This window comes from Sitophilus oryzae, unplaced genomic scaffold (assembly GCF_002938485.1).
Source record: "Sitophilus oryzae breed Bouriz unplaced genomic scaffold, Soryzae_2.0 scaffold_1169_pilon_pilon, whole genome shotgun sequence".
In the NCBI taxonomy this organism is placed as follows: Eukaryota; Metazoa; Arthropoda; class Insecta; order Coleoptera; family Curculionidae; genus Sitophilus; species Sitophilus oryzae.
The window spans coordinates 383,439-393,583 of NW_022145803.1; the positions used below are offsets into that span (position 1 = coordinate 383,439).

The 10,145-nt window shown below is 32.3% G+C and overlaps 1 protein-coding gene across 1 annotated transcript; it reads right to left on the minus strand.

The window, feature by feature from the left end:
* Positions 1-1,745: 1,745 nt before the first annotated feature.
* Positions 1,746-2,153, minus strand: LOC115888850. The gene has a single exon (XM_030908713.1). The coding sequence runs from the start codon at positions 2,151-2,153 to the stop codon at positions 1,746-1,748; it is 408 nt and encodes a 135-aa protein (XP_030764573.1).
* Between the last annotated feature and the right edge of the window lie 7,992 nt (positions 2,154-10,145).

Here is a 10,145-nt window from a genome sequence, read left to right on the forward strand (position 1 = left end):
AGCCCACGTCAAATCAAGAAGGTGTTATTAACATGATTCAGATACTGACAGTTCATGCGCTAAAGAATGTACAGGTACGGCTCGTACTGTCATTTTTTGTTGAGTTTTTGCTCAGGTCGTGGTAGGCGTGTTCGTGAAATACCTGTTACCTGGGCACGAGCCCTGTAAAATAATAATAATTGTCGTGCATGAATAACTAATGTGAAATATTAATATTTTTTTTATTAATTGGTTTTGGATCAGCTTTTGGAATGAACGATTTTGTTATGCAGGATTTATAGTTAGACCAAACATTTTCAGCGTAGATCGGGGAAGTGAGCAACTCATTGAAAGCAGGGATTATAAAATACGATTCTGCTTGGGCTGCTACAATCCTGCTTTATCCTGCTTCAAATCCCAACTCAGCCACACCTACCAATTTTGAGGTATAGTTACTTTTATTTTGGTAGCTAACTTCCCAGTTGGTAACACATGAGAAGCAGGATCGCCAAAACTGGTTCTTGCTTGCTCTGCTATACCCCTGTTGCATCCTGCTCTAAATTTCATCCCAGCAACACTTGCTGTTTTTAAGATACAGCAAAGAATGGGGAATGATTTAAGATTTTATAATGTTTTTCGTCCATATGTGATTCAATTTTTAATCCCAAAATTAAATTCAATAACCTTGGATTAAATCAACAGTTCCTGCTAAGCAACAAATTGATCTTAAGGTCTGCAATAAATTATGTTGATTTATTTAAAACGAACAAATTTTACTTTCCGTACCGCGTAATCGAAAAACGATTATTTTAAAGCGCGTTCTATCAGTTGTTAGGTCGTTTATCATGCGATATTGAAACGTCAGTACTACCAACGTTTGTACGTACCCGATTGTTCTTGGTTTATGGATGTTTTTCGTTGTATTGAAGGCGTTCGGAAGGTAGTAAGGATAAATTGGTTTCGCTTATGAGTAATTTGAATTGTTGAACAGCAGGTGTTGGCGATGGAAATAGCTTATAAATGGATTGTTCTATGGTGGTGATATGAGTACCTATATATTGTCTTTTTCTTGCTTCTTTCATATATTTTCTATGTGGTACCACATGAATACCTTAAAGAGTTACACTATCGGACAAAAGTAGAAAAACTTTTTAAAACTCGTCGTACTCCATAAACCTCCAATATTTAAAATAATGGTTGTTTTAAACATATTTCCTTTTAGCAACACCATCATTTTTCGCCACATTCCAAATTTATCTTATCAGAAGTTTATTTATAATATGGACAGAAATATTTTTGAAGGGACATAAATAAAGAAACCAACATAAAAATTGACCACACTTAGTAGTTTGCTTAAGGTGATTTACATCCTTACACTTAAGGTCTATTTAAGTGCTTGTTGCAGGTATATTTTGAATAGTATAGGAGATAGGCAACATCCCTGCTTGAGGCCTTTTGTAATTTTTATGCTTTCTGACAATGAGTCTCGTATTTTTATTCTAGCTGTGGTGTTCTGGTATAAGTTCTTAACTGTTTTAAGTAGGTTGACATTTATATTAGTTATTTCCAACGTTTTCCACAATTTATTTAATGTTATGCTGTCATAAGCCTTTTGGAGGTCTATATATAGTAAGTGTACCTCTTGATCTTTTGCCATTTTTTTCTCTAAGACCTGTGTTATGGTAAACAGATGATCGACAGTAGACCTTCCCGCTCTAAAACCCGCCTGTTCTTGTATTTCTATCTCTTTATATTCATTTTCTATTTTATTCTTTAGTATCTTTCCATATAATTCTACTTAATGTACTTGTCACTGCCAAACCTCTATAGTTTGCACAGTCTTCTCGATTTCCTTTTTTAAAAATCATCGTGATATATGAGGTTTTAAAATATTTTGGTACTTCTGCGCCATCTATGCACATTTGGAAGAGTTTTGTTATATTTCGATACAGATTTTCCGTCCCATATTTTATTAATTCTCCTGGTATATTTCCCGGGCCTGCGGATTTACCATTTTTTAAATTTTTACATGTCTCCCTTACTTCTTTAGTTGTTATTCTGAGGGGAGATGCGGCTACTGTTATCCTTTCTTGTGTTTCTTTACCTGTCTCAAAATATGTTCTGTTCTCGGTGAGTAATGTTTTAAAATACTGAATAGATTCCCATTTGTCCATTGTTACTGTCGATATTATGTCCTTATTTTGATTTTTTTCTTAATTGTTTTATCATTTTCCAGCTTTTAGTACTTTTTCTTCCACCCAAATAAGTATTGATTTTCATACATTTGCGTTCCCAAGCTTCATTTTACTTCCGTGTTATTTTGCGTCTGGCTATTGCTTGTTTTGTTTTATATTCTACTTTATCATTGTCACTATTTGTATTTAAAAATTGTTGATATTTTTGTCTTTTTTCAGTTATAATACTTTCTATATCTGCATCCCACCAATATGCTTTTTTACTTTTAGTATATTCATAAGGTCCCAAGGCGTCCAGCGCAGCTGAGTGTATACTGTTTTTAATGTGTTCGTGATATATTTCGGGGTCTTCGAATCTTGTATTTATTAATTTCTCATCTAGGCGTTTTCTGTATAGTTCTTTTGTACTCTCATTGTCAAAGCTATCTATGTTATATCTCTTTTGTTGTTCTTTGTTGCTTTTTTGTTGTTCTTTGTCTTCCATATTTACATCGGTTCTTCTCGGTTTGTGTACTATTGTAGCTTTGAGGAGTAGATTATGATCACTACCACACGTGGCTCCTCTATACACTCTTACATCTTTTAGTTTTAGTTTGGAGTCTTTTCTAATGATATTATAGTCAATTATAGATCTTAATCCCCTTGTATTTTGTATCCATGTGTATTTGTGTATATCTCGATGTTGGTAGAATCCATTCATTATTTTTAAGTCATTCTGTTCGCATAAGGTTATTAGTCGATTTCTCTCCGTTGTCATTTTTTGTATCTTCTCCATAGGGTCCTACAACTTGGCTATCTGTACTTGTGCCAACTCTGCAGTTCAAGTCTCCTAGTATAATGATTTCTCTAGTTTTTCCCACTTTTGTTATTTCGTTATTCAGATCTTCGAAAAACCTGTCTTTAACATTTACTAAAGAGTCATCGTTTATACCATATACCCCAAAGATAGTTATTCTATTTTCACGTACAGTCATATTTATCTTAATGATTCGTTCACTGATAGCTTCCCATGAATGCACATGTTTTCTAAGGTTTCTTTTTATAAGTACAGATACTCTTGTTGTGCTCTTCGGTCTTTAGATACTCCACTGTAGAAATGGTCATATTGGTCCATGCTTTCCGATCCTTGTCCTTTTTTTTTATTCTCTTAGTCTCTGTGATTACCGCGACGTCTAGTTTTAGATTTTTAATCATTACTTCATTTATTTTCCTAGTGAGGCCCTGTACATTCCATGTTCCATAACTCATTGTCCTTTTCCGTTGCTTAAGTCTGCTTTGATTTTTCCGTCCAGTTCCGAGGCTTTGGTTAGGTTTTTTAGCATTTGCATCTTTTACGCGTTATAGGGAGCTAGCCTATAGCCCCAACCCTCCTCCTTTATCCAGGCTTGGGACCAGCAATGGCCCCCTTAGAGCTACTCAATTCACTCCTTAGAGACCACAGGCGGAGTTTTGAAAGTTGATCTAATAAATTTATAAAAAAAGTCACACAAGCGGATTTTATCTGTAATTGTATTTAAGCAAAATAAATATCAACCTTAACGAAACTATCACCTATTATACACGAAGCACTGTCTTTCTTCAGCACGTTGGTATAACTGTAAAATAATCGTTCAAAACCATCTGTCAAGTATAATATATACGCATAATCTTTAGTCTCGTCTTGATATATAATGATTTTATTATTCAATGTTCAGGTTAAACTATAAAAAAAGAATTAGTGAGGCATGTGTGTCATTTATTTTCTGTGTAAAATATAAGAGTTTGTTAAGGAATTTAATAATAATATAGTAGATTTTGAAACCGATTAACGAAACCTGTTCTAAGTCCTGTTCAGACTCTCAGTTTTATATGTTTTCTAACTCAAATCTTTTAGTTTGTATAGTAGATCCATTGATATGCATACTATAAAGAGGAACCAAAATATTTCAAAATATTTTGTTTATAAAATGTTCTATTTTAAAGAGTTAATAATACTGAAAAGGTTGAAGAAATCTAAGTAGTAAAACAAATCACAACAACATGGCTTTTTTGCTAATGCAGAACCTATTACACATCAGTTTTTTTTAACAGGTTGATCATCTGAAGATCATTATAATGGAGGATACGGATTATATCGTGTCGATGACTTCATTAGTTGTGATTGATGATTATTTATTGTTCGCCACATTCTTAAGATAGCAACACGAGTTATCGAGCTTCTTGGTACAGTGTACAAAAATTCGCCAAAAAGCTTGAAAAGAAAATTAGTAAATCAAAGTTTTGGAGAATTAATATATTCAATCAGTATCAAATAGAACATGCTATTTTTCAATCTTCTGAAATAGTTTTTTAAACAATTACAAACGTCGCAAATAATATAAGAAAGAATAAATATCTTGTAAGTAATTATATATATACCCCGGATTGTCTTTAAAAAAAAAAAAACTTTTATTATTCACATTTTGAGAAATGCATTCTTCATAAAAAAATTATTTATTAAAAAAAAAAAAAAAAAAAAAAAAAACAATTAAAAAATATGACGTTAATCAAAAATTAATAATAACCATCTGTCAAAGAATGAAATCAAAATTATATTACCTACCATAGAAACTCGTTTTAATTTTTAGCAAAAAAAAAAAAAATTCAACTATATTTTCATGCCTTTTTTTTTAATTTTCTAAAACGGTATGGAAATTTGGAAAGTATAAACGGATTAACTGTTTTAAAAAAGAAGCCAAACATTTTTCTCAACATGTCAATAAAAAAATAAAAAAGTTTTTCTTCTTCTAAAGGAAACTGGGATAGTCAGAGGGATAACGAATCATCTGGAATTATGGCAGCATATTCGTGGTAAACAGAAAAAGTTCAGCAAATGGTAACAACGTTTATGGATAGGTGTAGAAGTTTCATTCTATTTCATTTTTCCAAATACTTCTGAGTAACCTCAATATTTGTATGAAAATTGGTGTTTCAGATCGAGCTTGATGAGAAATTTTATTGATGTCAATACTCCTATTTGTAGGGAGTGCCATCTACATGTGTTTTAACCTTTTGGAGCAATGACCAGCTCATCTGCATAAAACTACTATAAACATACATTTGACTACTTCCATTATAAATGTTCCGAGAAATCCATACTGTAGCGATTTTCACCAAGAGACCTTTTACGTAAAACCCTGTTAAATGTATATTTTTACTTAGTAGTTTTATACAGGTACGAACGAAAAGTTATTACTCTTCAAACCAGTTAAAAACATGTAGGTGGTGCTCCTCCACAAGTAGTAGTTATATTGACATCAAAATCAAATTGCATGTCAAAAAATTTCAGACACCAATTTTCATCCAAATATTGACGTTACTATCAATTATTTGGAAAAAATTGAAATAAAAATGAAACTTCTACACCCTGTATCTCCGAAACTGTTACTTTAGACATGCATTTATACGAATTTTCCTTATTTTTATCTACAGAATATGCTGCCGAAGTTTCCAGAATACAATTCAGACCAATCTGTATATCCATATATAGGCTGTAGGTATGATTAATACAACACATTTGCATTGATATATCAAAAACGTATAATACGATTTGTAGAAACTCCACGCCCGTATCTCACGCTCGCTGACCAACTCCATCAGTGTAATTTCCGACCTACAGAAAATGCCTTTTACTTTAGTTCAACCGGTGATTAACAGAATATTATAAGTTCACGCTCAGCTGCTCATCTAAATAGGACTCTCACCTAACTGTACTAATTCGATAGCATACGACCTAGATTAAATTAAAGTTTTTCTTTTAATGGCTTGACGCCGCCAATACGAGGGTTAATCGAGAAATAATTACCATTAAGAAAGTTTCTGTTTTTTCATTTGATTCCGTAGATTTCTGGTTATTGGCGTTTCTGCTTCCTGGGAACCAACTAAAGGCGGAAGTCAAGAACTTGGAGGGCTCCATCCGTAACCTGAAATGGGAATCCTTCAACGATCTAAGATTAATTGAAAAAGTACCCCAGGACTTACTGAGAAAAATCCTCCAAAGATTTTCCTTGATTTAATTGAGAACAATCTTCGGATTAAAATTGTCATTATGACCTCCTTTATATTCAATTCCCAGAGACTTGGGACCTTGAGAAAAGGATGGTAAGGGTGATCAGTAATTTGTATTGGAACCAAAATGCTAAAATTCGTATACATAATGTGGGAGTTACAAAAGATTTTGAAATAAAAAGGGGGTAAGGCAGTGGTGTATTCTGTCTCCAATGTTGTTTAACTTGTATGTGGAAAGAGCATTTGGTTTGAAAATAAATGGTATTACAGTTAATAATATCCGATATGCGGATGACATAGTGATATTTGCAGACAATGCAAATGATCTCCAAATCATTCTAAATAAGGTTAACAATGAGCCAAAAATTGGTTTAAACATTACAGAAAAATCTAAATTTATGGCTGTTAGCAGAAACAATATTCCGAACACTAGAATTTACTTAAATGGTCATCAAGCAGGTCACACAATTCAAACACTTGCATTGCTTAACCAAACGTGGGGTCCAGATCAAGAGATCAAATGCAGGATCAAACAAGCAAGAACAACTTTTCTAAAACTTCGAAGGTTTTGTCTATGTCTGAAGTTCTATGTCTCGTCCGTTTTGTTATATGGTGTGGAAGCATGGACGCTGAAGGTAGCAACGATAAACAGAATTAAACCCTTCGAATGTGGAACCTACGAATGCTAAGAGTGTCCTGGATCGACCGTGTGTTTTCGAAATCATCAAAAAGAGCAAAATAGCCTATTTGGGACACATTGCATGGAGAACGCTATCACTTTCAGCGTCTAATTATCCCAAAAAGGCAATAGGCCGAAAGAAGCTATCTGTCATTGAACAGGCATTCAGGACTTTCCAAGCACTCCAAGTCGCTGTAATTAATAGAACCATCTGACGAGGAAGAAAAAGATGAACGCCTACGCAGAAATCTGCACGGCACCTTAAAGAACAAGAAGAATCTTGGGATTGTTACTGGGTTTTAACAGGACACTGTCTCCCAATGAACACATCAGTAGATTGAAGCTAAGAAACAACGGCGAATGCAGATTCTATGGGGAAACACCAACACCTCATAACTGACTGCGCCGAGACGACAAACATTCAAACAAGCAAACTTTGCACAATTGATAATGGAGATGGAGAACTAACCTCTGTAACCGTTTCAGATACTGGATTTTGTCGAAGCCTTGAGACTGTATTGTATGAGCTATAACTCAAGAAAGGGGATACAATAGATCTGTAAAGTCGCGGTGATTTGAATGTATTTCCCCCCTCCCATACAAGCTACAACCAGCTTGTTTGGTCGAATGAAAACTACACTAATACAGTATGAAGGAAATAAATACCCTCAGTCGATGGTTAAATTGTTTAATGTGCATGAAACAAAATTTAGAGCCTAACTTTAAAAATAACAAATGTTAATAATCTTTTACTTTCTAATTGAATTTATCAATTTTTGACGAAACAATATAGTTTGATAATTATAGTTCTTTTCATTCAAAACAATGGTCAAATTGTTAATCCTCATTTTTAATCATCAAGATGATTAAAAGTAACAAATGTAAATGATCATTTATTTACTAGATTTTTCTTAATGTTTAGATGAAATATTTATTCACTCAAAGTTTATTTTTATTGCTAACAATAAATCTATGAATTCTCTTTAGAAAAAAATTATGAATTTCATTTCGAAGTAAAACAGAATTTGATTAATAGTTATTTTATAAAAAGACGATAAAATGGTATTTTATCGTCGTATAAAACAATTTTTTATTTTTTTTCCACAGCAAGTTACGTTTTAAAAATATTCAGAAATTATTATTTTTAAGGAATTTATTACGAGTAGAAAAAATATTGTGCTGGGTCTGCGTTGGTTTCTATGTACTACGTTTGAGTCAATATTTTAATTGTCTTCGTGTCAGATAGCTGATTGAATTGATCCAGAAATGGCTCAAAACGAAATGTGTACCACAATAGATATTCAGGTTGAGGCGACAAAAGCCATATTCAAACTACTTCTATTTAAATCCCGAAATAACTTATGAAAAAGATTACAAAATTTTTTTTTAAATGAAGCAATTAAAAACGTATGAGAAGAAGTAAAGTTTTTAACCTTATTCTCGCTGTTAAAGTATCATTTTATCTACCCTTGCGGTTAAAGCACTATTTTATCTACTATTTTTGATAGATATATAAGTAATTTAACAGTTACAATGGAAAAAAGGAAATAAAATAATGCTATAACACGGAAAAAGCATTACGTTTAAACACACATACGATTTAAGTGAGAAAACGTATATGCAAGGTTATTTAGTTCCTGTAGCGGTTTGTTTCACTAATATCGTAACAAATACCGAATCGAGCTGCTCGTAACAGCCTAACAAACAGAGTGGAAGGAATAGGTTAAAATATTACACTAAATAATCAAATTTTCTGCATAAGCGCATAGAGAAAATTATGCAATATGTTAACATTACACACTCTAATAGTCACTGCATTCGATTTATATCTGTGCCGTCCTTTCACGATATTCAAACAGGAATATCTGTTTTTAACAACTAAGATGGAACTAGAGATTTTCAACCTATACTAATATATAAAAAAAAAAAAAAAAAAAAAAAAAAAAAATCACGATCCTGCTCAAAACCACTTCCGTAAGAAGCTCAATTTGCATGTTAGTTGATTCTAGGGTGTAGAGGTTCGATAAGATGGGATTTTTTGAAATTCCTGTTCCAAGAGGGTAAAACCACCCTCAACATTACAATATTTTTATTTAAAAACGGTCAAGTTTCCGAAAAACGCTAAACATCTATATTTTATTTTGTTTTTACATATTTTAAGATTTTTATAAACATACAGGGTGTTTCGAAAAATCTGGTCATTGATTAATCACGATCCCGCTTAAAAACGCGCTTGACGTAAAAAAAAAGCTGATTTTTGAAAACAGATTGACTTTAGTGTGTAGAGGTTCGATAAGAAGGATGTTTCTGAAATCCTTGAATTCTATAAGGAACTATCCTCAAATATTAAAAATATTTTTATTTAAAACCGGTGAGTTTTTTTACATTTTAAGATTTTTATAAATGCATACAGGGTGTTTCTTGAAAAAATCTGGTCATTGATTAATCACGATCCTGCTTAAAGCGCTTGACGTAAAAAGCTGATTTTGAAAAACAGATTGACTTTAGGGTGTAGAGGTTGGATAAGAAGGATTTTCGAAACTTGAATTCTAAGGGGGTGAAACTATCCCCAAATATTAAAAATATTTTTTTATTTAAAAACCGGTGTTTTTCGGAAAAACTCTAAACACGTATATTTTATTTTGTTGTTTTACATATTTTAAGATTTTTTATAAATCATACAGGGTGTTTCCATAAAATATGATCATTGAGTAATCACGATTCTGCCTAAACCGCTTGACGTTTAAAGCTGATTTTGGCACAACGGATTGAGTGTGGGTTGTAGAGGTTCGATAAGGAGGGGTTTCTCAAATCTTAAATTCCAAAGAGGGTGAAACGCTCCTCGCAAATATTACAATATTTGTTATTTAAAAACGGTTAGTCTTTCTTTAAAACGCTTCTTTGACAAGTACATTTTATTTTGGTTTTTTTACACATTTGAATTTTTTAAAATTTTTTTTTTTTTTTTTTTTTTTTTACGTAAAAAACTTATTTTGGCAAAAGGATTTTCGAAAGTTAAATAAAATTAAAAAAAAAAAAAAAAATATTACCAAATTATATAATAATATCGCCATATTGTTTTTCATGCTGACATAAATGTGAGATAATTTTATCCAGTTCGTATGTTAATGGAAATTCCGCTTTGTTTTATCATCACCATTATGCCGATTAAATTGACGCGAACGAAGTCGCTATACATCGCGCTAGTATTTTATAAAAAATCCTCGATAAAATCAATATCTAGTCACAAAAAGTCGATTTATGAT

Coding starts and splice junctions, on each gene's coding strand:
- LOC115888850 (XM_030908713.1), bottom strand. CDS start 2,153: ATGGACAAATGGGAATCTATTCAGTATTTTAAAACATTACTCACCGAG.